The 27,579-nt window shown below is 42.9% G+C and overlaps 1 protein-coding gene across 2 annotated transcripts in view; it reads right to left on the bottom strand.

Annotated features, from left to right (window-relative positions):
- Positions 1-238: 238 nt before the first annotated feature.
- Positions 239-27,579, bottom strand: part of Blm (BLM RecQ like helicase) — a 77,679-nt gene continuing 50,338 nt past the window's right edge. For both annotated transcript variants that reach the window (XM_040729605.1, XM_040729609.1), the window contains 10 exons: positions 24,474-24,580; positions 23,578-23,738; positions 17,224-17,419; positions 12,547-12,737; positions 9,713-9,851; positions 8,545-8,744; positions 7,557-7,749; positions 5,411-5,533; positions 3,491-3,692; positions 239-578 (listed from right to left, as the gene is read on the bottom strand). In XM_040729605.1, the coding sequence (XP_040585539.1) occupies positions 401-578; positions 3,491-3,692; positions 5,411-5,533; positions 7,557-7,749; positions 8,545-8,744; positions 9,713-9,851; positions 12,547-12,737; positions 17,224-17,419; positions 23,578-23,738; positions 24,474-24,580 (1,690 nt within the window). In that variant the 3' untranslated portion in view covers positions 239-400. The remainder of the gene's footprint in view (positions 579-3,490; positions 3,693-5,410; positions 5,534-7,556; positions 7,750-8,544; positions 8,745-9,712; positions 9,852-12,546; positions 12,738-17,223; positions 17,420-23,577; positions 23,739-24,473; positions 24,581-27,579) is intronic.

Below are 27,579 nucleotides of genomic sequence, written 5' to 3'. Positions count from 1 at the left end.
CTTTGTTCTGTGCTGACTTTTTCTTAATGATTTATAGGAATTACTATGTAATATATTTTCTATTTTCTCTGTCATTTGATTTTTGTTGAGCTTGTTTCACACAAGACATTCTACAGTTTCACAATGTCCCATGCAGCCTTTTCTTTTGGCTTCAGCATGTCATGCTACACTCAGAATTTCTCTGGGGTAGATGATTTAGTCATTGCTTCAGATGCTCTGAGAAACAATGGCTGCAGGCTTGCAGTGGCAGCAAAGAAAATGTTTATTTAAAAATCAGAACTATCACACGAGATACATTTAAATATTAATAGACAGGAGTGAAAACTTCAAACGGTGTTAGAAGACTAACAGCTTTCTAGTCACAGATGGTCAGACGCCGACAAACAAGATCTGTGCGCTGTTAGGAGACTGCATACGAAGGCCTGAGGAACGCTCGATTTACAGGCTTCGGGGGAGCCATAATCCCCAATTTTCTACTTGCCACTGATGCTGCTTGAGAAGCACATGAGGCTGAGCTGGATCCAGTTACACCAGAGAATTTACTTTTAGAAGACGTTTTTCTGCTTGCAGTAGAGACCCTAAGATGTGGCAAAAGAAAGAAAGTTAAAATGCTGAATGAGACCAAGTTAATGGTCTTTGGTAACTTCCTAGGAGAACAGGCATGATTTTCTTTGGTCTTGTGTTTGTCTATATTTTCAGTCTGGAAATCCCGATAGGTGGTGAGTTTCCCTTTCTAAAGCATCTGAGTTCTGTGGTCTGTGACCAATCCACAGACCCTCTCTCCAGTCACACATTCCTCAGCCCACTCAGAGTCCTCTGGATCTATTCTGACAAAAGAGGAAGTGAGGACATCTCTTAGAGACCCCAAAGCTCTGGCCATCAGATAACTAGAATTACCTCACTGGCACAGTTGCGAGCAAGACAGCTTTGTGGGTAGCGGAGATGGGGCAGAAGATGGGGCAGAGCCTCTGGGTGGCCCTTCCTAGCCACACTCGTCCTAAGAAGGCTGCAGATCTGGCTCCAAGCTGCCTCATGCACTGGTCTGGCATGTGTCCTGGCCGTGTAGCCTGCAGCTCCCCCAGCTATACCCAAAGACCTGCCAACTCCTCCTGCTCACTGCAAACAGGGAAGAGGGCCCTGCTGCAGCTGCAGCCTGCGCTCAGCCTGCGCTCAGCCTGCACATCACTTCTCTGCTCTCCTCTAACACAACAAAAGTACAAAGCGCCCTGCCAGTGGGTTTACAGAGGCTCTGCAAGCCCACTGAGGTCCACTATCAGTTCCAGAATCCAGGGCAGTCGGTGCATCCCAGGGCACTCTGCAGGGCTAGGTGAAGAGTTTTTCAACATTTTAAATCTCTTGCTGAAGGGAAGGCAATTCCACTGCAGATCTGGCAGAGAAACAGCCTGAAGTTTCCCTATGCTGATTTCCTGCTGAGAAATGAAGCCCGGAGCAAAAACCTGCTGTTTATGTTGATTTACAGAACGAACCTGCCAACAGCAGCCTCCATTTCAACGGCTCACCCATTTTCCTCCCACTCAGAGCCCAGAACACACCTGGCCCATTGTATGCCATTCTGGAGATGTGAGCCCCAGTGGTCTGATGGGGTGAAGGGCTCTGGCAAGGAGCCCCAAGTAGTCTCCCACTGCACAGGTGAGCAGCGTGGGGCTGGAAACGCCCTGGGGGTGGGCTGTGAAACCCAGAAGACCAGGGCAAATGCAAAGAAGCTGCAGCTGGTGAATAGTTACCAAGCTGGTAGGCAGAGGAGAATCCCTTTTAAACCCACAGACTAATTACGCCTGGCATGGAAACTGGTGCTGGCTGTAGGATACTATGATGTTGGTTTTGTGTTCTGAGACAGGGTGTCATATAGCTCAGACTGGCTTTGAACTCAATATTTATTACCTTGAACTCTGATCTTCCTGCCTCCTCCCTCTCAAGTCTAGGGTCTTAGGCATGGCCCTTCATGCCTGGCTTAAGTATGAGCTTCACTCCTTCTTAAATTATATTTTAGGTGACACAACAAAGAGCTTCTCTCTCACTAACAGATTTGAGAATTAAATAAAGGAGCTGGCAGCACTGAACAGCGTTGGTCTCCTTTTTTCTAACAAGCAAAGCCAGACGACAGGTCTCTACGTTTTCAAGAAGGGCCCACAGACACGCTGAGTGAAAGTGCTCTGAGCAGTCTGCCAGGCCAGTGTCCAATCCCACCTCTGAAACTGACCAGCGAGCCTGGCCCCAGGCAAGCCCTTCCCACGAAGACCAGGCGAGGTTTCCTACTCTAAAGCCAAGCTTTTTAAGGTTTCATGCTCTGTGAGCGACTAAGGCAATGAGTGTCTCCCAAGGGAGAGGAATAAATGAAGGAAATGAGAAAATGTCCTCACTGAAGAATATCTGGTGGTCACTTGCGCACTCAAAACCACAAAATTAATGAATGCCTTTAACTCCGTACTCTGGCAAGAGGGTTAGCACATGTAAGACGTCTGTTTATGGGTTAACAAGAAATGACAGTTTGGTGACTTGCCTTCCTTTCTCTTCACCCACTTAATCTTGCTTTTATCACCCAGAAGGGGAGGGGGTAGAAAAACAGCAGAAGCAAACACAACAGCTTGCAAAGTCACTGGGCTGTTTCCTCTTTTCTAAGCCATTCTGTTGTAATATAACGTTCTCTGTGGACACCGTACCAGGATGGAAGGCAAAGATGGAGGCAGAGATTGGGAGAGGAGTTGGTGGACACAGTCCAATGCTGGGACACAAGCCTGTTGCCTGGCCCTGGCCACTCTACCTCTGCTTCTTGTCAAGACATGTTGCAGCCTGAAGCCAAGCAAGACAGGAGCCACTTACACAGCCCTGGCCTTTGGGTTTATTTCCCTGATGCGGTATCTTCTCAGCTACCCTACAGCTAGGAGGCCATGTCTCCAAGACATTAAAAAGCAGGGGGAAGGCTGGGAATGTAGCTGAGCTGGCAGCTTGTTCAGCATGCGGGAGGCAATGGGCTTGACCTCTGCACTGCAGAAACCATGTGTGACGGCCCATGCTGGTAACCACAGCACTTGGGAGGTAGAGGCAGAGAGGAGTATAAAGTCAGGGTCATCCTTGGTTATAAACCAAGTTCAAGGCCAGACTGTGATACTTGAGACTCTGTCTCAAAAAAGCAGCAGAGAGGCCACAGGGGGAGGGCAGCAAACACTGGCAAGCCCTGCTATTTACTCAGTGGATGGGCTGTATTTTTGGTGGAAAAGTACCTTAAGAAGGGCAATTACCTCAAAACAAATAATTCCATGGTAAGGTCAAAGTTCAAGATGTTTTTGCAAACTTTAAAATAGACTATTTTAAAAATCTGAAGCCATCCTTTTATTTTGGTTCAGGTTTTGACCATCAACTTATTAACTAATAATGGCTAAATTAAGTGCTTTATGTAAACCTGAGCACTTATGTGCGCCTCTGTTTTCCCCCTTTCACTGGATGCTGCAAAAGACATCAAAGACCGTACCCCTTTGCCTTGAAGCCACCGTAACTAGTTCTTCTCCTCTTGAGCCTTTGGGAGGCTGGCATTTTCTTCCTCTTCCTTTCATTTCTAGTTTGATTTGTAAAGTAGTGAGAAGATACAGGCTCCTCCTCATCAGGCTCCTCCGGGGTGCTCCTTCCAGTGCCTCTGCCGCCCGTCAGGGTGATGCCCGGGGAACTGTTCTCAGCTGCAGACAGGAAATGCAGATGTTCACCGTGACCCTGTCTTTGGAGCCCAGCACTAGCTGCTTTCATGGTGCTTCCCTGCTACAGGATCCAACAACTCAACAGGAATCAAACATTTCTATTTTGAAAAGCTCAAGTGTGTTCAATGGCTATTTATATTATTTAATCAAAGACAATCAAAACTTATTACTTAACAAAATTCGTGTTAAGTTTGAACTCAACTGGAGATGCCAGGTTAGGTCACACTGCTGCATGAGGCCTGTGTCCATTTTCCTCTGTGCATAGTCCTTGTGAGGTGAAGTGAAGGGCCCCGTAAGTATTAGTATTAGCTGATTTTATTTATCATTTTAAACATGCTGAGAAAACAAGTCCAATACGAAAAGGTAACAGATTATGTTCTCCCTCATCTTTAAGCAATAGTCTCTTAATGACACCAGAAAATTACTACCATATTTTACTCTCTGCAGACAGAAGTCATTCCTTTGCATAATTGTTATGAATACTTCACATATCAAGCATATCCTGGCCTACGTGAAACACGTATTTGCAAGGGAGAAAGCAATTTCCATAGGTATTTGCATCTTTTTGTTTTGTTTTTTGAGACTACATTTCTCTGTGTAGCCCTGGCTGTCCTGTAATTCACTCTGCAGACCAGGCTGGTCTTGGACTCACAGAGATCCCTCTGCCCATCTCCTGAGCGCTGGGATCAAAGTTGTGTGTGTGCCACCACTGCCTGGCTCTTACTTTATTGACTGATGAAGAGGAGGAAGGAGCCCAGCCCACCTTTGGCCATGCTGTCCTTGGGAGGGTGGTCCTGGGGTGTATGGGAGGGCAAGCTGAGCAAACCCAGTGGGGAACAAGCCAGTAAGCAGCGTTCCTCCAAAGCCTCTGCTTTAATCTTGCCTTGGCTTCCCTTAGTGGACTATGACTTGGGATATATAAGCCAAACAAACCCTTTGCTCTCCAAATGGCTTTTGGTTATGGTGTTTATCGCAGCAATGGAACCCTGACTAAGACAGCAGGTCTGCTGAGGGTGATAACTTCGTGTATGGCACGTTGGTGGAGGGCACAATCTGCCCCTTTACCGTCTCCACAGAAAACACTTCTTTGCTCCCAGTTTCCCTCAGCCAGGGACTTCTACACCAGTGCTGGGGCTTATGATAAGGCATCACGGGACACACCTAAGGCAGCCTGTGGGAACCTCTGCTTTGATGTCCTCACTGAGTTGGGCTTTTCCAATGACTAATAGCAAGAGCGTTCCAATGACATGTTCATTTCCCCAAAGCATTTAAGCTCCACTCTTACATGTTATCTTAGACATGCTTGTTAGATAACATGTTCCTTCCTCAGATAAGGAAACTGAAACACACAGAGGTTGCTGGTGTCCTGCCAAAGATCACACAGTGATATGATGGCAGATCTGGAATGGGGTCCAGGGCTTGTGACTCCTTGGGCACTTGCCTGACAGAACAAAGTACAGGCCCACGGGCCCAGAGGTTCTCGTGTGTGCTCTATTAGCAGGTTTAGTGACTGGCTTCCCTGGGGACCTAAACACCATGTCCTCTTGGACGTGCCTGCCACACCACGAGGGCTGCTCCTGGGACTTGAATTTCAGTGTGACAGGTGTAGGATGCCTTAACCACGTAATTCCAATTCAGTAAGATGCATTGCTTAACATGAAAACAGGCTTTTAGAAAACATGCTTGGCAGGATACTGAACCTGGCAGTGTCCATTCTGAGTATTTCTGTAGTACTGGAATAATTTCTGCACCATATTTTTCCAGCTTGTCTTCAGTAACACCATCAATCTGAAGCAAAACCTCAGGATCAGAAGATAAAGATTCTGCGTGTAGACATAAAATTAAGAATTTAAATTACCACTCACAGAAAACCCACTGAATTCAAGCACATCCACTTTTAGCTCATGTTTGTTAAGAGTCAACTATTGCTGGGTACCAGGCACATGGGGAGTTTCCTAAAAGGCAAAGTTAGACTTGAAATGCAGCAGACAGGTCAGGGGGCAGGACCCACCACCCATTTTCAGCAGCAAAGGCACAGACACCAGGGTACTGAGGGAGACAGCCAGGTGCCTGGGGGAAGTAGAACGTAGGATCTGTGCGGTGTGCTCAGGGTTCCAGCACTTGGCTCTTGCCCACTGTCCCCAACACCAAGACTTGTCTAGCTGCAAGACTGATGTCCTGCATTTGTTAGAAACACCCACATCCTTTTTTGTTTTTTTCTAGATGGGGTTTCTCTGTAGCTTTGGAGCTTATCCTGGAACTTGCTCTGTGACCAGGCTGGCCTCGAACTCACAGAGATCCGCCTGCCTCTGCCTCCAAAGTGCTGGGATTAGAGGCGAGTGCCACCACCGCCTGGTGGGAACACCCACATTCTATTTCTAGCTGATTCCTTTCCTTGCACTGCAGTCATGCACCTCAACAGACACTATATCGATGCTGCCCCAGCTCTGGCTTGTTCCACACAGTAATAAAGTATTGTCTTTGAGAAATGACTGTATTTTTTAGCTTTCTTGCAAGCAACACTGAGAGTACTTTACACGACCTAAAAAAGATGTTCAGAGCCAGGCGTTGGTGGTACACACCTTTCATCCTAGAACTCAGGAAGCAGAGGCAGATGGATCTCTGTGAGTTCAAGGCCAGCCTGGTCTACAAAGTGAATGCCACGTCAGGCTCCAAAGCAATACAGAGAAACCTTGTCTCAAAAAACAAAAAACAAAAACCAACCAACCAAACAAAAAAGAAAACAAAAGATGTTCAGAGTCGATAAAGCAGTTACATTTTTGTCACTGAGATGTGCAACTTTCTGTTGATATCTTCTGGCCTCATTGAAAAAGCACCTGTATTGGAACAAAATGGGTAAGTGGGGCTGCAGCTTATCAGACATGGGTCTCAGGGTTAAATTCCCAGCACAACACCACTATGAGCCAAAACCAAAGCCAGACTGGGAACGCCAGTGATGACACAAGGGAAACAGAGGCGGGCAACTGAGCAGGACAGGATTTGGTGGTGGGATGGGAACGGAACAGAGTGATGATCATGAGGTTTCATGAAGGAAGAGCACAGAAGGGAACATACTGCAGTCAATTACAACAGCAACTTATTTTCCAGAGACCTTACCACTGAAATTCTGGGCTAAGCTATCTCAGCCCATGGAATAGCTCAGATCAGCAAATATTTCTTAACTAAAGACATAGCAGTGTCACAGATCCAGATTCAGAGACGCCTAAGATAGTTTCTTTCATGTTTACATCCTCACTACAAAACACTTGCACAGAAATAGCTGAGCATCATGAGGGAAGGCAAAAAATAATTGACATCTGGCTTTATAGATGGCAATTATTCATATCCTAACATTCAGCTTTAAAGAAAAGTATAAGATTAAAATTATAGCACATATCTGAACTGTATATATCTTAAATGTTTTTACTTCAAGAAAGAGTTTAAATGGTGTCTCTGGGTTGAAAACCCAGAGATTAAATAAAAAATAATTAAAATAGACCAAGATTTACAAAAAGCCCCTTAGCAGCACTCAGGAGGCTAGGGCCAGAGCATTAGCTGTTTGCGACCATCCTAAACTACACAATAAGCTCCTGCCTCACCATGGTACAGTGGCACACGTCTTTAATCCCACCAGGTAGGAGGTAAGGCAGGCAGGCAGACCTCTGGGAGTTCAAGGCCAGCCTAGTCTGCACAGTGAGCTCCAGGCCAGTCAGGGTGACAGGATGAAACCCTGTCTCAACAGCAACAAATGAATTCAAGGACCCCATTTCAGAGACAACAGAGTCCTTTGGTAAGAACGTGTGGCCACTGATCTGGGCCAGAAGAGCAGGGCACACAGGCACTTACCTGCAAGCTTCTTGAGTGTAGCTGTATTAAAAATATTGAAGTAATGGACTCCAAAGACTTTCCCCAGCAATTTGCAGACCTCTGTAAGTTCTCCAAGACATTTCTTAACTACCTCTTCTCTCTGGGATACTTTGGCCACTAAAGCTTTTTGTTTTTTTATGCTGCTGGAATTTTCTGTTTCCATGAAGTCCACCTTAGTGAGAAAGAAAGCAATCAGAGGAGGGGGCAGAAGCACACTTGTTCCTTCACCTTTTCAGGGTCTGACGCCATTACTGCTTTATTTCTACTCACTAACATAACACAGTGTGTATGTGTGCATGAGTGTGCACGTATGTATGTCATGGTGAATGTGTAGAGCCAGGACACACTGGAGTCAGTTCTTTCCCTCTCCTTGGGTTCTGGGGATCAAATTCAGGTTGCCAGGCTTGAATGGCAGTACCTTTACCTCTGGAGCCACGCGCCTATCCTGTATTGCTTTCCTGACAGAAGGTAGTAAACCCCCCTTGGGAACAAGAGCTCTGCATTTTCCATTTTTCTATTTCCAGGGCCTGGCACATGAGAATACCATTAGTGCTTATTTAATTTTACTTTTATTTATTTGTGTGTATGTGTGCGTGCCTGCATGCACATATACATGCATGCTATAGTGTGAATGTCAAAGACAATTTACAAGAACTGTTCTCTCCTTTGTCCATGTAAGTCCCAGAGATTTAACTCGGGTCATGAAGCCTGGTAGCTGGCCCATAATGCTTATTTAATGAATATAGGAAAGTTTAGTAGCTTGAATATCTATTAAATTAATTTTGATAAATGTCATATTAATTGGTTCAATTTCAAGATCTCTTTCCAATTAAGATCATAATACATTCCTAAGGGAATGTATATGTAAATCCAGTACCTAAAGCTTCAGGAAGGATACCAAACTTTGTCAGGATATATTCTGGTGCATTCACTGTGAGACAGTAAAATACGCATATGAAATACTTACCTTTAAATGTCCATTTAGCACATTCTGGGCTTTAGTTCCTAGCATCATATAGGCGATTGGTTGGTCATTGGCATTGATATATAAGTCTTCATCCAAAATTTTGTCCAGTATCAGTTTTTTAAAAAGTCTTTCCGCATTGTGTCGCGAATAAGAAGATCCCTTTCCAAATATTCCTGACTGAATTTTTGCACTCTTACTCCCTAGTAAGGTTCAGAAAGTCAGATGAGTAAGTATAGCTGTATCCTTACTCATACAGAAGAGGCTAGAAAGTCATTCAAGGATGTCTTTGGACAAACGGAAAGGAGCATCTGTTCCACAGAAAATCCCATAGCACAAACAGACCCTCGTCTCTGAATTAGGAGTTATCTGAGGAGAATCCCAAGGTTTCTGTGGTGCATGTCCTTTTTCTCTGAGTGATGGGGTGGGAGTCAGCACCTGTGTACAGAGCTTGCCCTCTACCCAGGCCCTGGCTACTCCCACTTTTCCTTGTTTTATAACATGTTGGCCAAAAACCACAGCAAAATTAAGCTTATTATTTCAAAATGTTGCATTCACAGCTTATAAAACTGTATTAGAAAAACAGAGCAAAGAAATTAGGAATTCATGTAAGTGCCGACAGCTTCACACTACTCTACTTTGTATTTCTGTGCAGCACTGATAAAGTCACACAGCACAGCTCATGTTGTCGGTTCTCTGAGACAGGGTCTCATGCAGCCCAGGCTAGCCTCACAGTTGCCTCCCATTTCTACCCTCCAGGTGCTTAGAATTACAGATGTGTCACCATCACACCCAGATGTGCACACCCAGGTGTGTCTCCATCACACCCAGCTCACAGAACTCTTGAAAAGAATTTTTACTTAAATCCATGGTGTGCACACATGTGCCACAGCTTTTGCTGTTCAAGCTGAGGACAACCTTGCAGGAGTTGGTTCTCTCTCAACCACTGGGACCCACAGGTTGAATTCAGGTTGTCAGGCTGGGCAGCAGGCGTCTTTACCTGCCGAGCCGTCTCGCTAGCCCTCCAAGACCTTTGGACATTTTTTTTCCAGTGCTGGGGCTGAACCAAGATCCTTGGGTGAGACTAGTGACTTTTTATTGCACTTGTAGTCACTTCTTTAGATGTTTAATTTTAACTGATATAATTCATACAATACAGCAGATGACTTACCCAAGAAAATGTCCACCAGCATGTTCAGAGTAAATCTTCCAGAAGGACCTATATTTCTCGTTCCTGGTGATGAACTGTGTTCTTTAACAAATCTTATAATACTTTTCACATCATCCGTCACATCTTTTGTTTTATAATCCTATGAATAAAAAAATTACCTTCTGCTGTAATTAAGATGAGGAGACCCAGATTACTAGAGCTTAATATTAATTTTGATAAACCTTTTAGTTCAAAGGAAGTTTCAAATGTTCATTCATAAGTTCTAGAATGATTAGGCCTCTATTGTAGGTATGTTATTGTTGCTTCAGACATGTATCTTGTCTTTCAACTACCTACCAGCACTCTGAGCAGGAAAAATAAGTCCTTTAAGCTTCATATCTCTTGGACCAGTGCAGGGTATTTTTTGTCCCTTATGAGATGATAGCCTTTAGGTTTGAAAAGCACTGTCCATTAGTGCAATTCACAAATTGTCTTACCTTTTTCCAGTCTTTGGTGCTACTGTTTTATTTTATTTTATTGACAAGGTCCCACTATGTAGCTCTGCCTGGTCTGGAATTCACTATGTAGACCAGGCTAGCATTGAACTCATAGATATACCTCTTGAGTGCTGGGATTAACTATCTGGGCCACCAAACAGGATGATCTCTTTTTTTCCTAAACCATTTCCTTTTAGTTCTTCTTCTCATTTCCTCATCACTAGATGATCCTTCTGCTTTCATCTATCTTAATTCTCCATATTGGCATGTACCCTAAATTCCTAGAACAGAGCCTGTCACAGAGCAGGTACTCTGCAAGGAGCATTTCTAGGGTGTGGAGGGCGGAAAGGGCAATGGATCTATAGACTCCCCACCAAGAGTAAATTACTCTCTGCTCTGTTTAGCCCTACACATTGCTGTACCACTACTTATTAAGCTGTATTACACATCTGCCTCCCTTCAGTGGGTGTTCCTGGCACACTGTAGGTAGTTAAATAATATAGAAAGTGTGCAAAAGACTGTAAACAGTGAGGCATCATAAACATGAGAACATGAAACTGTAAGCCAGGTGTGGTGCCTCAACGTCAGTAATACCAATACTTGGGAGTCTGAGGCAGAAGGATCACTGCGGATTTGAGGCCAGCCTGGGCTACACTGTGAGTTCTAGGACAGCCTGGGATACTATTCTAGCTTGCTTTCTGTTGCTGTGATAAAACATTCTGACCAAACGCAACTTAGGGGGAAAAAAGACTTATTCCAATTTATAAGTATCACCGAGAGAAGACCGGGCAGGAACTTGAAGCAGAAACCATGGAAGAACACTGCTTGTTGGCTTATGCTTAGCTGGGTTTCCTCTATAGACCAGGACCGTCTGCACAGGAAATGCTGCTGCCTATAGTAGGCATCACAGGCTAATCTGCTCTGGGCACTCCTGAAACTGTGACTCCCTTCTCAGATGACTCTAGGCTGTGTCAAGTTGACAGAGAAATCTAGGTCAATTATAGATCTCCTTTTTAAATTTTTTGTTTGTGCTTGTTTTTTATCTGTGGCTTTTTATCAGGAGGCTGTCCTGGAACTAGCTCTTGTAGACAGACCAGGCTGGTCTCAAACTCACAGAGATCCACCTGTCTCTGACTCTAGAGTGCTGGGATTAAAGGCATGTGCTACCACTGCCCGGCTAAAAAGGGTAGAAGCTTAGGAATATAGTTCTTTGGTAGAGCACTTATCTAGTATGCTTGAGGTCCTAGGATCAATTCCCAGTACTGGGGAATTGTGTGTGTGTGTGTGTGTGTGTGTGTGTGTGTGTGTGTGTGTGTGTGTGTGTAATTGCCATAAGCACCTAATGAATGAATTCAACAGTCTCCAGAATTATTTTAGGTCAGACAGTATTAAACGTATCCAGAATTCATGTCATCATCATTATCATTACTTTTTGAGACATGATCTCACTAAGGAGCCCAGGATGGCCTTACAGTGTCTTTCTCCTCTCAGTCTCTGAACTGCGGGGACTGTATCGTCACGTCCTTTTCATTGTTGCTTACAGTTAAACAAGCAGTTTTCAAACATCATATTATTACTACTACTGTTTTGAGAATGAGATCTCTAATGTAAGTTATAGTTGAATTTAAAGAACCCTGCTGTCCATGTTGGATCTTTTTGGATGCTTTTTTTTTTTTTGTGACTTTTGAAAGGTTTCAAGTAGCCCAATGGCATGGATGCATTATGTAGTGAGGGACCACCTTGAATTCCTGATCTTCCTGTTACTGCCTCCTAAGACCATGCCTGGCCTTTTATTTATCTATTTACTTATTTTTTGGTGACTGGGTCTCACGATGTAGCCTTGGCTGTCCTGGAGTTCACTATGTAGACCAGGCTACCTTAAACACAGAGAGATCTGCCTGCCTTGTTCACAACCACACCTGGCCTACTTTTTTTTTAAGTTAAAAAAATCCCAATTATTTAATTTCCTTCTTCTTCTTTTTTTTTTTTCCCCCTAAAATAAGGTTTATCTGTGTAGCCCTTGCTGTCCTGGAACTTGCTCTATAGGCAGTCTGGCCTAAAACTCAAGAGATCTGCCGGCCTGACTCCTGAGTGCTGGGATAAAAGATGTGTACCATCTGGGGTTGGAGAAATGGCTCATTGTTTAAGAGCACTGGCTGCTCTTCCAGAGGACCTGGGTTCAATTCCCAGAATCCACGTAGCAGCTCACACTGCCTGAAACTCCAGTTACAGGGGATCTAACATCTTCACACCAATGCACATAAAATAAAGTTAAATAAATTATTATTATTTTTTTTAAAAAGGTGACCACCACCACCACCCAGCAATTACTAAGTAATTTTAAATGACATATTTTACCTTTGTTTTACAGCAATTGTCACAAGAAACATCTGGGTATTTCTTACAAAAATCAGGGTTAAATCCTTTTTCACCAAAGTACGCTAAAAGCTGTATTCTTCTGCATTCTGTTATATTTTCACAGTAATGTACCATGCTATATAAATTATTGAAGTGCGTCTCCTTTGTATGATAGTTTCCATCTTTTTCCACTAAAAGAGATGAAGAGCAAAAAAATTTTTTTTCTGTTTTTTTCAAGACCAGGCTGGCCTCAAACTTAAAGATCCTCTTGCCTCTGCCTCTGTGTGTTGGCACTGAAGGCATACACTACCACTGTCTGGCTCAATGTAAAATTTTTATAGCAGAAAACTAAATGAATATAAAAATAATATTTAGAGTGGATTTCATGTAACTTCCTTTTCTGCTTTAGTTTGGTTTTGGAGAGTAAGGCCTTGCTGTGGTTAGAAGAACTTTAAATAACCCTGCTACCTCGGTTTTCTGTGTGCTACCACAGCAGACATGAACCACCGAGCTCTGCTAGGTTTAGATACTAAGTAAGAAAATTACTGTTAGCATCCTAGTGCCAAGGACATCCTTTTATAGTGCAATAGAATGTTGGATTGCTTCTTTTTTTTGTGGCAAAGCCTCACATTGTATCCCAAGATGACCTTGAAATTGTGGAATCCTCCTGTCTCAGCCTCCAAAATACTAGATTACTGGCATAAGCTATGTCACCCTAAAATGTTTAATTTTCCCTTTTCAAATTGAATTTTCTTTACATCTTTATTATCCCCAATGATAGAGATTTGTGTAATACTTTTTCTGTATACATACATACATACATACATACATACATACATACATATATAACTGTGCATCTAGAGGAAGCAGGTAGTCCCTATAGCTGAAATTCTGGTGAAACTAGTACTTCCAAAACTGTGGTCAAGAATCCAGAGGACTCTAGAGAACTCAGAGGTAGGATATTCTAAATTTAAGAGAAATAGCAGTACCTACCTATATCTGTTGACCACCACCCAAACTAGTTATTTGAGGTAGCTCATAATTCTAACATTGCATTACATTATATTTCTGGTGAAGCCATAGCTTTGTGAAGTTGGAATTTTTGTAGGTGTTGTGATTAAAATGAGTAACGCAATAAAACAAACATGACTAGTATGGAGGTGCACACCTGTAATCCCACCTCTAGGGGACATGAGGATCATGAATTTGACACATGTCTAGGTTACATAGTGAGACCCTGTCTCAAAATAAGCAAACAATAAACAAATAAACAAAAACCAGGACTGGCCAGCCACATTGTTGCACACCTTAAATTCATTCCAGCAGAGGTGGCAGAGGCAAACAGATTTCTCTAAGTTTAAGACCAGCCTGGTCTACATGGTGAGTTCCAGGTTAGCCAGGGCTACAGGGTGAGACCCTGTGTCCAATAACCACCTCCACCCGACAAAATGCCTGGAGGACTGGGGATGTAGTTCAGTGTGGTAGAGCTCTGCCTAGCAGACACATGCAAGGCCCTGTGTTTCATCCCTAGCATGCCCTACACAAGCTTACAGAAAATGGAAATTAGGAGTGGTAGGATCCTATTTGACTCCAAGGTTTAAAAATGTGAAATGGGGCGGATCTTTGTGAGTTCGAGGCCAGCCTGGTCTACAGAGCGAGTTCCAGGACAGCCTCCAAAACAATACAGAGACACCCTGTCTCAAAAAACCAAAAAAACAAACAACAACAACAACAACAAAAAAAAAACCCCAGTGTTCTTAGCTGCTGAGCTACGTCTCCAGCCCATCCAAAAAAAAAAAAAACCCAAACAAACAAACAAACAAACAAACAACAACTTTAAATGGGTTGGGTGGTGGTGGCGCACACCTTTAATCCCAGCACTTGGGAGACAGAGGCAGGCAGATCTCTGCGAGTTCGAGGCCAGCCTGGTCTTCAAAGAGAGTTCCAGGACAGCCTCCAAAGCCACAGAGAAACCCTGTCTCAAAGAAAAGGAAAGGAAAGGAATTGGGCTGGTGAGAAGGCTGAGAGGGTTAAAGGTGCTCGTTGTTAAGCCTGATGACCTGGCTCCAGTCCTGGAACCCACACGGCGGAAGGGAAGAAGAACCAACTCACGTAAGTTGTTCTGTACCACCACACATGCACTGAGGCACGCACGTGTGCATGTGCACACAGAAAATCAATTAAAATGCAGAAAATCCACCAGCGGATATTTTCCATTCATAGGCAATCATGGTTACTATTTTCCTTCCAGTTTTGAGTATTATTTTTTCAAATGGTTGCTAGGATACTAGGATTTAAATACTTATTAAATGATTTTTGCTTAACAACACAAATGAAATGCTTTCAGTTATGAAAGGTCATATCTTGATATTTTGGATTTATCATACATGGGACACTGTACTTAATGTACCTAAACTACTGAAGATCCTAGCATAGTAACAGAGCAGCCTGTAAACTGTTGGTTACTGACCCCTGTAGTTGGGGCTATGTCAAGCTAAGGCTGCTAACACCCACATCACAAGAGAAGACCAGACTGTATTTCACTAGCTCATTAAACTTCAGCACTAGGGGCTGGAGAGATGGCCCAGTGGTTAAGCTCACTGGCTGCTCTTGCAGAGGATGTGGGTTTGGTTCTCAGCACCCACATGGCAGGCCATAATTGGCTATAACTCTAGCTCCAGGGAATCTGGTGACCTCTTCTGATTTCCACAGGCACCAGGCACATCAGTGTGGTACATATACAATCAGACATTAACATATACACATAAAATAAAAATTAGAAGCCCCTCTAAAGCCTCCCCATAGAAATTCAAAGCATAGCTCAACCGAATGTGTAAACCTATCATAAGACAGAAATCAGCCAAGCCACCATGAACGGAAGGCTGCTCTCTGTACAATTCATTGCTTTGTGCTGAGACTCATTTTGGTACGGGCTTTGCAGTAGATGAACTGATCATTCAGAGGTCTGTGACTCACTAGCTCTATGTCCCATACTCTTCTCTGCAATGAGGTTATGTAATAGTCTTATTTCCTAGAGCTGTGTAAAGACAAACCGAATTGATGAGCAAAAAAGCATTGAAAACAGCATGAAGAGCTGGCTTGCTAACTCAGTGACGCAATCAATACCAGCACTGATGAGGCTGCCGCAGGGGGATCACAAGTTTAAGACTAACCTGGGCTGCAAAATGAGACCATATCTCAAAACAACAACAACAACCAAACACAAACACACGGAAAGTGCGTATGTGCAGTACAAAGGAAGCAGCGTCTGGGCCAATCCAACGGCTACACTGCAGGAGGCCATTCCTCCCACAGCTGCTCCCTCAGGTGTCTCGGGGCAAGTTATAAGTCTATTTGTAGCTGTCTTTCTCACAGAGTAACTGTGCTTCCAAAACTAGTTCTTATGAATAGGAAAGGTAGTAGAGTCCCAGTGTGGCCAGTGCCATTTCCCATGCTCAGTATCTGTGCCAGAGTAAATGAGACAGTAGTCTCAAAAACTATGGAACAGGGCTACAAAACACACTTAACTAGCGCAACAGGAAAAAAGAGTGCACAAATTATAAAATACAGATTCATTTGACCTACTAAGACAGTTGAAACTTATCCTAGCACATAACTGTACAAATGCTGAAAGGTATCTGCACAAGGCTGTCTAGTGCTATGTGGTGACAACAGTGACTAGCACAGTGATATAAGCAACTTAAATAGCTATTGAGAACGGATTGTTTTAGCAAACCCCAAATAACACTGTGCAATTTTCTCTAACACTATGTAATTGGTACAATTATACAATATATCTACATACACACATACATATATGAATCTATAATACAATTGCATTTACATTTTATTTTTAAAATTACCTTTATTCACTTATGTGTATAAATGTACACACACATAGGAATATGTACATGTATGTACATGTGCTAGCTCATATATGTATGAAGGCTGGAGGACAGCTTTTGGGGGGACTGAACTCAGGTTATCAGGCTTGGTGGTAAGCATCTAACCATTGAGACATCTTGCAGAGCACCATTTACATTTGAAAACACTTGCATTTGGAAAAGGGGAACACCAAATACAAGATGCTGCCAGCCTCTAATGGAAAAGGATAGAACAGAAGAGGGCTGCCACTCTATTGCCTCCCTTTCCTTTTTCCTTTTTTCCTTCCTCCAAGACTGGGCCTCATCATCCTCCCTTGCTTCTTCTGAGACAGGGGTTCATTATGTTGCCTAGACCAGCCTCATCTCAACTCCCAGGTCGAGCAACAGTCCTACCTCAGCTTCCCCAGTGAGTGAGACTCAGTTATTAGGCCTCTGAGGCCCAGCTTTCTCCCACTCTCCCTTAAACAGGATCGTAGTACAAGAGTTCATTATTTCTCTTTTTTATTTACCTATCTATCTTTCTGGAAATGGTGCTGGTCTGGGAAGGTATAAGCAAGCCACCGTCTGGGGGCTCAGCCTGCCTGGTCTGAAGTACTCTTCTTTGTGCATGTCAGGATCACTTGACCTAACAAACAAGTATGCAGTACCTTCACAACAAACTTTGCAATACATATTAAAAGCCCCTATTTTTCTATGACTATTTAATGAAAACAGGACCCAAATACTATAACAGAAGGGGCAGACTGTTCTCATGAGCTGGACAAGACAATGTCACCAGAGGTGTTTGGCTTACTCATTATAAGTCTCTTCAGTCTAGTCACATCGTGATAGGTATAGAAAAGCAGGCAGTGAGATATCTCCCCATCTCTTCCAGCTCGGCCAGATTCTTGGTAGTAACCCTCCACAGATTTAGGGAGAGATGCATGAATCACAAATCGAACATCAGGTTTGTCAATTCCCATTCCAAATGCAATTGTTGCACAGATAACCTGGTACAAAAATAAAAGCCTATTAGACCCATATACATTTAAAGGAACACTTTAATAATAGATACTTCCAAAACTATCCCTGATCTTAAATAAAAATGTAAAATAATTGCACACAACGGTAATATCTTAACTTGGTCCCAGTATTTAGCATGAACAAGGTGAGATTTTCATATTGATAACTTGCTATTCTATTCAGATCCAAGAAGGTAAGGAGACGCTCAGGGTGGCAGGCTCTCCTGTATAACCTGTTATGACCATCTGAAGAGTCCACAATCAACTGCACAGTCCTCTGTGTACTGACTGTCTGCTCTGTTTCTGACAGGAATTGGGGCGGGTGTTGCTTACACAGCCATGACGTCCAAGTTCAGGTGCATAAGCAACGTCTTGAGCCCTCAGAGCTAACTGCTGCCAGCTCTTCCCATGACTTAGGAAGAAGGACATTCTCATCTGCTCTATCATCAGTCTTCCACATGGTGCCAAGTGACCACACACTAACTTATTTTCCAACGGCTGATTTCAAAGTAAAAGCTTATGAAATTTTAGCTGTTTCTTAAATTTAATTTAACTTAGATAAAAGCCTAAGACTCTTATACAGAAACAAAACAACAAAAACCATAAAAAGAAAACAGAAAGGCCAGGGATGGACCTCTTCGGCCCATACAAATTTTTATTTAGTGGAAGCTAGGCAACAGTTAATCTTTAGGAACATGACAAATTTGTTTTCAAGGGTATCTATTTCAAGGTCTGAAGAGATAGCTCAGTATATATTACTGCTCTTGCAGAGACCAGAGTTCAGTTTCCAGCACCCACGTTGAGCAGCTCACAACTGTCTGTAAATTACAAGTGATCCAATGCCCTCTTCTGGCTTTTGTGAGCACCTGCACTCATGTGCACAGAATTAAAAATAAAATAAGCTGGGTTTTGCAAGCAGCTCTATACTTTCCGGACACTCTAGCTCCGGGGAAATCCAACAGCAGTGCTGGACTGAAGGCACCTGCATTCACATGTGTACATTCTGTCCCTACTCTATACACACAGTTAAATAAAAAGTAAATCTTAAAAAAAAAAAGATCATTTCAGTTGAAAACCTAGGACTTATCTGACCAAGGCCAAAATACTCTATGTTCAGGCAAAATTACATTGTACAAATAAAACTGTCTTTTTTTTAGCACTTAAAAAAATGACTTGCTATTGCAAGAACAGCATTTCAGAAGTGACAGAAATATCTAGCAGTCATACAAGGGGTAATGACATGATTTTGCCACTATGACTAAAAGAGGAACTACAAACCACATGCACAACAGGGTCAGCAGATCAGCATCGTGTTAGCACGGGATGCACTAACCAAGGTTATTCAACCAAGGTTCTGTGACTATAAGGGAATGCCCCGGAAAGAGCTTTTACTGCAGTCTCTAATGATGCCGGCCCACAGCTCCACCAGACTACCTGCAGGCGTCTCTGAGGCAGGGTGCACCCCCCAGTGTTAGGGGAGGCCATGGCTATGAAACACACGATACAGGTTATCAAGAAGTCAAATGATGGCAATTCTTTCTGAAAGGTCTTCCTTCTGCTTTTGTTTGTGACAGGCTCAAACTCATGAGCCTCTGGCCTCAGCCTCCCAAGTGATGGAATTACAGGCATAAGTTACCATGCTCTATTATGAACACTTACACAACTGGGAAAAATGGCTTTGTTGAATTCTAACTTCCTTATTTCTATGCTGTTTTTAAATTTGCTGCTACACATTTTTTAAATTAATTAATCACTGTTGTTGTTGTTTTTTTTTGGAGACAAAGTCTCCAAAAATTTTGTTATATAGACCAGACAGTCTTTGAACTCACAGATATCCTCCTGCCTCTGTCTACCTAGAGCTGGGAATAAAGGTGTGCACACAATACCTGGCTCATATATACGTATGTATGTATGTACTTTAACCAAAAAATTTAAACTATTATATTTTATATCCTGAAGATACAAGTTCTGTTTTGCTTTGTTTTTTGAGACAGGGTTTCTCTGTGTAGTTTTGGAGTTTGTCCTGGAACTTGCTCTGTAGACCAGGCTGGTCTCGAAGTCTTGAACTCAGAGAGATCCACCTGCCTCTGCCTCTGAAGACACAATTTACGTTGCTGTTTACCTTTTATTTACCCATGTGCATGTGATTAGTTTTTAAGTCATTATTAGCAATTCTTTTCTTCTGGGGAATTTTAAAGCTTAGTTTTTCAATTACTCAAGAGCATATACATAATAAAATACCAATCACAGTCGTTACTTTGCACTTAACCTCTATTAAAAAATTATTTTGTGTACACACCCTGTAGTGTTGTGCATAGTGTATGGATGTGATGCATGCTCATGAGTATGCGTGTCTACATGTCTGTGTGTGCAATGTGGTGTACATATGTGGTGCATGTGCACGATATGCAGGTTTGTATACCTATGTGAGTGCATGCAGAGCCCAGCGCAGGGCACTGGGTGCTTTTCTATAGCTCTTTGCTTTCCTGCCTTTGCGACAGGGAACGCTTGAGTCTGCCTGTCTCTACTCCCCGTGCTGTTACAGGCATGCACAGCCGCGCCTTGCTTCTGTTTTCTTCCCCTCTGTGAATGTGCAGGTATAGTGCTTGTGTATGGAGGCCAGAAGCTGAGTCTTTCTGGATCACTCTCTCCTTTGTTGAGTCAGGGTTTCCTATTTGAAGCCAGAATTTACCTACACATAGTCAGTCTGGTTAGACAGCTTGTCCTGGTGACATTTATATAGGTTCTGGGAATCTGAACTCCAGTCCTTATGCATGAACAGTGAGTACTTTAACCACTGAACCATATTCCTGAGTCCTTGTTAAAAATTATCTATCTTGAAAGGGGTAAACTAAACTCAAGGGCTTTACTTCTAATAATTTAGAAATAAAGAGACTAGACTCTCACTCAATCCCCTGCTTTAGTAGTCATGACAGGCTCCAGAAAAAGACACGTAAGGCCTCTGACACAGATCCTCTAACCTCCCGGAGCCTAGGGCCAAAACTGAACACAAAGAAACTCCAGACCCCCCCCCTCCCCAAGTCTCCTAGATGGTTGGTTCCTGAGAACTGTTTGGTCACATAAGAAACTCCAAGGGGGACCAAAACCTCCCCTGTAGTCTCCAGGATATAGTTCTGAAAACTATTGGTATCTATGTACAACAGGCCACCTGCAAGTAACAAGACAATGGCATAGAAACCATAGAATGTTCCCTCTCCGCACTGACCAATGAGAATAATTGGTACACAGGTATTTCATGCCAAAATCTGACTGAGAAATGCTCCTGATTGATTGTTCCCAAATGTCAACCAATCAGAAACCAACCCGTACCTACTGATGTAATCCTGTAACTTTTGTCTATAAAACCTAGCAGTAGACAGGAAACTTCAGTCCCTCTGGAGGATGCTGTGTCAGCTTGCTAGATGAGGGTCTCTGTCATGGTTGGATGAGCAATCATTAAACCTTGCTTTTGCAGTTTGGTGGGTCTTCCTGGTGTTCCCTGGGGACTTTGCAACTTGAGCACAACAGTCTACATAGCCTTGTAGGTACTCACTACAGATCAGGCTGGCCTGGAACTCACGGCAAGCTTCATGACTCACAGTCATGTACTACTGAACCCAGCTATGTTTTATTTTAAAATAAAATACTGCATCAAGTGTATGTGTGAGTGTACACATGTGCATGTACCATACTACATGTGTGAAGGTGGAAGTATAACTTGTGAGAACTGATGCTTTCCTTTTTCCATGTGGGTCCCTGGGATCCAACTCTGGCAGTCAGTTTTGGTGGCAAGCACCTTTACTCACTGAGCGAGCCATCTCTTCAGCTCTGTATATCTTATTTTGGTATAAGAATCTAAAATGGGACAGGTGGTGCTGGCGCACACCCTTAATCCCAGCAGAGGCAGAGGCAGGAGGAGCTCTGTGAGTTCAAGGCCAGCCTGGTCTACAGAGTGAGTTCCAGGAAAACCAGAGCTGTTACACAGCATATGTTCTTATCCATTTAACTACCCCTCAGCTTTTTGTTGTTGCTGTTGTTGAAACGGGGCCTCCTGTAGTCCAGACCAGCCTCAAACTCAGCATGTAGCTGAGGATGGCCTTGAACTTCTGATGTACCTGCTTTCACCTCCTGAGCAGGGATGTTATAGGCATATATTACCATGTGCAGCTTTATGAGGTGCCTAGGACTGAACCTAGGACCTCACTTCTAATTACATTTTATACTTTATAATTTAGTTTTTACATGTAACCTACTGCAAACCAATGTTCATGTTATTATTCTTTTTGGTTTTGTTTTGTTTTGAAAACAGAGTTTCTAGCCAGGCAGTGGTAGCACACATCTTTAATCCCAGCACTTGGGAGGCAGAGGCAGGCAGATCTCAGTGAGTTCAAGACCAGCCTGGTCTACAAGAGCTAGTTCCAGGACAGCCTCCAAGGCCACAGAGAAACTCTGTTTCAAAAAATCAAAAAACAAAACAAACAAACAAAAAACAAAACAAAACAGGGTTTCTCTATGTAGCTCTGGCTGGCCTTGAACTGCCTCTGCCTCTCAAGTGCTAGGATTAAAGATTAAAGGCATGCAACACCACTGGGGGGGGGCATGTTATTGTTCTTATTGCCAAATTCTTTTATCACCACTTGAATATTCATCTACGAAAATTTTAGAGAAAGTTTTTCAAAGGAAAAAACGATTGGACCTTTGATGAGTTAAATACACAGACGTGTTTGAGAAGACTGAACTGTGCCTATTTCAGTGAAGATAAACCAAAAACTACTTTCTTATCTGAAGTCTTTTTTTCTTTTGAAGCAGGGTATCACATTATATCCTAGGTTGGTCTGGAACTCTTGGCAAACCTTCCACCTCAGTCAGCCCCACCTGAGTTGCAGGAATGGGCCACCACACCTGGCTCTGCCTTTTGTCATTTTCAACACAAATGACAATGAATGGTTAGTCTCTCCGCTTCTGACTCTGAAGACTGTCCTGTGTTTGGTACATGTATCCTTTTATTTTGTTTGTTTGTTTGTTTTTTGCGACAGGGTTTCTCTGTGTGGCCCTGGCTGTCCCGGAACTTGCTCTGTAGCCCAGGCTGCCCTCGAACTTGGAGATCTACATGCCTCTGCCTTCCAAGTGCTGGGATTAAAGGCGGGTACCACCATGCTTAGTTGGTACATGTATCTTTTTTTTTTTTTAAAGATTTATTTATTGTCGGACAGTGGTGGTGCACACCTTTAATCCCAGTACACGGGAGGCAGAGGCAGGCAGATCTCTGTGAGTTCAAGGCCGGGCTGGACCGACAGCCTCCAAAACAATACAGAGAAACCCTGTCTCGTAAAACCAAAAAAAATAAAAAAATAAAAAAGATTTATTATTTATTTATTATGTATATAGTGTTTTGTCTGCATGTATGCCTGCACTTCACAAGAGGGCACCAGATCTCATTATAGACAGTTGTGAGCCACCATGTGGTTGCTGGGAATTGAACTCAGGACCTCTGGAAGAACAGTCAATGCTCTTAACCTTTGACCCATCTCTCCAGCCCTGGTACATGTATCTTATGAATTAATTTAGAATACATTTGACTACTTCATCTGTGTCCACTATCCTGCTGAAGTTTTCCTTGGATGCAATTATTATTCTTAGGATGAATTCCTATTCCTTATTACTATAAATAGCATTTTAGCCCTCGACTCAATTTTTGTTTCCTTTCCTCATAACATTCTCAAATTATTCCCTGCATCATGGCTTTTCTGTCAGTCTTACTTTGATGTTTATTACCTTTCAGATAAAAACAAGCTCAGAAAGTCACTAAGCCTGAAGACGTAAGTCTCACACCTGGGGCCCACATGCTGGGAGGCGAGAACAGCCTCCTGAAAGTTGTCCTCTGACATTCCCACGATATGTAGCATGGGCATATGTATGGCACATTCTCCAACACACACACACCCCTCTACCTTATAAAAACAAAACAAACAAACAGAAAACAAAGCTAGGTAAAAGGAAGAAGCAGGAGAATTGCCCCGAGTTCAAGGCTGATCTCAATTACATAGAAAGACCCCTGTTTCAAAAAAACAAAACAAAAACTATATTGTCTACATGCAAAGCCGCTGCTCCACCGGGAAGGGTTTGCTGACTTCTGCAAGTGTCACCTGGCAGCCATCCTGGTTGATCCACTTGTTCTGCACCTCATCTCTGGCAGAATCACTGAGACCTGCATGGTAAGCCAGAGCAGCAAGACCATCTCTCTGTAACGTGTCAGCCATCGTGTCACATTCCCTCCTGGAGAGGCAGTAAATTATCCCCGAGTCATCTGCCAAAAAGTAAAAGAGGATTGGAGAAGCAGAAGCAGGGCTTTTCACTCAAGCAACACATCTACAGTGTGTGCCCTGTGAACAGTCTGTAGCCTTATGATTCAGGATGGCCACACAGAAGAGCTCAAGCAAGGGGTTCATGAACACAGGAAATAAGACTGGACTTGTAACCCTGTTCCTGCAAGGGCAACCTGGACTAATCCTGGACTGTCTCACACCAACTCTACAACGGTTTAAAAGCTCAATACACAACATATAAGATAAAGAATTATGAAACAAACATACTATAGCAATTAAAAGTGCCTCCTATGTTTATAAAAGTCATGGGAAAATGATCAAGATGTTGAAAATGGGTTACATGGAAAGTTGTTATGAAGCAGAATCTCATTTTAGCTAGCCTAACTCAAAGGCAAACACATTTGGAGAAGGCACTAAAACAAAGGGCTGTGTTATTCATATACTGATAGACGTAAGAGAAAAAGGCACTGAAACCAAGAATTATAATGTAGGTGTGTAGGAGGCATATCTAATATATTTTGTTAGGGTTTATTGTTATAGAACCAAATGAGATTTCCAAATTATATTTTCCCCACAAATAGCAAGTTGGTGCTATCATAATGCAAAAAGAAATGTTTAATATGCAATTTTATATATTAATTATAGTACAGTATATATAGAAAGGATTTTTTAAATCTATTGCTTTTAGACATAATTAATTACATGACTGTACTCACATGGGTGATGCTTTCTGATCCATTCTAGGCAATCAAACGCCACTTTTTTGGGTTTCTTTGGTAATACATAGTATTTCAGATTGTGTCTGTTAAAGCTCATGCTAAACCTAAAAGATTCAAACATAAAATTTAAGTATTGTAAAAAAATATATTTTCACCTACTATCATAGACTGAAAAGTTTTTCATCCAAAATATTTGCCCCAATGTCATGGCATTAGGAGGTGGGACCTTGGGGGGTAATTAGTTGGGGAGAGTCACCAAGGAGATTAGGATCCTTATAAAACCAAAGGGGCTGGAGAGATAGATCAGCTGTTAAGAGCAGTTACTACTCTATCAGAGACCTGGAGTTTGGATGCCAACCCACATTAGACATCTCAGAAACATCTGTAACTCCAGCTCCAATAGAGCCAACATCCTCCAGCCTCCACAGGCACCCACAAAGACACAAGATGTGTGCATACACATAGTAAAATAAATCTTAAAGAAAAAAGAACAGCAACAACAAAAACCACCCAAAGAGAGACCTCACTGACCCTTCCCTCCCTAGTACTTATGGCTCCAATGGGAACACCAACAGACAAAGGATAAGTTGGAACTTTGATCTTGCTTTCTTGGAATCCAGAGCCACAAGAAATAAATTTATGTTGTCTGAGTCACCCAGTCTATGACACTATTATAGCAGCTGAAATGAAGGCAGCATCTTTAAATATTAAATATTGATTTTTCTACTATGCCAATCTCATTAATAAGCTGTCTTATATTGCCAGTTATCCCTGGCAGGTGATATAATGGAACACTGAAATAGATATTAGGTTAAGAATTAAAGATTAAAAATGGTGATAAAGAAGAAGATATATCTACAGACTAGATGATGGAGATAAGGACTGCAGATGAAAGAAAAAAGACAAATCAAGAGTACAGTCTCAAAGATGATGTGAATGGAAACCAGAGACAGGGCCTAGAGACAGCTCAGAGAGAAAAGTGCTTGCTGTACAATCGCAAGGCCCTGAGTTTGAATCCCCAGCACCCACGCAAAAAGTTCTGCAGCAGCACACTCCAGTAATATTGCCACTGGCAGGTAATGACAGGAGGATCCCAGGGACCCACCTTGATAGCCAGGTAATTGGTAATTAGCCTGATTAGTGAGCTCCAACTACATCAAGACACCCTGTCTTAGTTATGGTGGAAAGAAAGACACCAGATGCTGGCCTCTGGCTTATGCACACATTAGCAATATACCTGCATACACATGTATAAAACACACACATATGCGCACACACTTACAAAATAGATTCTGTCTAAAAAACAAACAGAAAACAGAGATGGCTAAAAGATTTAAACAATTAAGGAAAATTATACAGTAAGTGTAACCTAAATGTTAAAAAAGATACGTGCATTAAATGAACAGATGGAGAGAGCATGGAGCACTTGGCTTTTGTTCTGGGCAAAGGGAGTGCAGGGACTCTGGCGCACACGTTCCTCTTCCTCTAGGTGACTGCTCTCGGCTCCCACTTACTCCTTAATGTTCCCTCAGCTCAGTCTCTGCATCATCTTCTGTATTCCTGGACTCCCCTGCGAATTCTTTCTTTCTGTCTCAGGATATCTTGTAGAAGCACAATTCCAAGGGTGCTAAAAGCATCTCCTGACCCTATATTCTCTCTCCTTTACCTCTTTCCCTCCCATGGCAGAATTCTCAGGAGATCAGGTTCTGTCTTCACCCAACCAATCACACATCCCACTTTCCTTCTTTTTCTGCTGACACTATTCTACCTAATATTTGCTGTTATGTTTTATTTTTCATTGCTTAAAAATTATTAGCTGTGCAGTGGTGGTGCACTCCTTTACTCCCAGCACTTGGTAGGAGGCAGGAGGATCTCTGTGAGTTCGAGGCCAGCCTGGTCTACAAAGTGAGTTCCAGAACAGGCTCCAAAGCTACAGAGAAACTCTGTCTCGGAAAAAAAAATAATTATGGGTGTGTGTGTCCATGGCATATGTGCAAAGGTCCATGTAGGCTCTCTCCTCTGTGTGTCCCAGCGCCCAAACCCAGGTTGTCAGTCTGTGTGACAAGCACCCTAACTCACTGTACCATCTTCATGGGCTCCCTATTTTAAGCTAAAGCAAAGTAGAGGGGTTACGACACGGTCCCTAGCCCAGGGGCTCTCTACAGTCCAGGTGTATTCTTCCATGGAAAGAAAACCTTGGGAGAAGTTCATGTAGAGCACAGACATATCTGTGCCTGAATCAACACTGCAAACAGTTAGAAACCTTAGGTTGCTTGTATACGGGGGACAAAGGTGAGGGAGACCCATGCCTGGCCTTGCTGTACTGGATTCTAAACTGAGCTAGATGGGCAAGCGGTGGTGATCAGAGTGTATGCGTCGTGGTGGTCCTTCAGCTTTCTGATGTTCCCACTCATGTTGTCGGCTGGCCATCCCCTCTACCCTCTGTCACAACTTTATATGTTGGTGGGGCTTCCCTACACCTCTGACTTCATTCTCCCTTTGCCTGCTCCTTAGATGAGAAGTACCCCCAAATGTCTGGATATCTTCTCTTCGTCTTTCCAACTGCCCCTCAGCTTAGGTTGTTTTCAGAATCCTGGACCACGTTCCAAGTGTTTAGAGCAGTGGTCTAAAGCGGAAGTGTGCACGCCCCAGGATTTCATTAAGATTTCTAAGAGCACATGAGTTGAGATGCTTCTAAGGCAGCAGATCTCAAGCTATGGGTTAAGACCCCTTAGGCACTGAACGACCCTTTCACAGGGGCCACCTAAGACCATCAGGAAACACAGATATTTACATTATGATTCATAACAGTAGTAAAATTAGTTATGAAGTAGCAACGAAAGAAATTTTATGGTTGGGGGTCACCACAACATGAGGAACTGTGTTAAAGGGTCACAGCATTATGAAGGCTGAGAGCCCTGCTCTAAGGAACCCAGAGTCTCAGCTTTCATGTCTATTTTCCCTGGAACAGAAATGAGAATGATCCAGTTACCTGGCTGGTTGTTCCTTTCCCATTTCCTACTTTACAAGCCTCTTTCTAAATACAAACAATGAGATATCACCTTCCACCCATTCCAAATTTTACCACCACACATTGTTTCAG

The sequence above is a fragment of the Mesocricetus auratus genome, unplaced genomic scaffold (genome assembly GCF_017639785.1).
Source record: "Mesocricetus auratus isolate SY011 unplaced genomic scaffold, BCM_Maur_2.0 Super-Scaffold_4256, whole genome shotgun sequence".
Lineage (NCBI taxonomy): Eukaryota > Metazoa > Chordata > Mammalia > Rodentia > Cricetidae > Mesocricetus > Mesocricetus auratus.
This window is presented reverse-complemented; position numbering and strand designations above follow the sequence as displayed.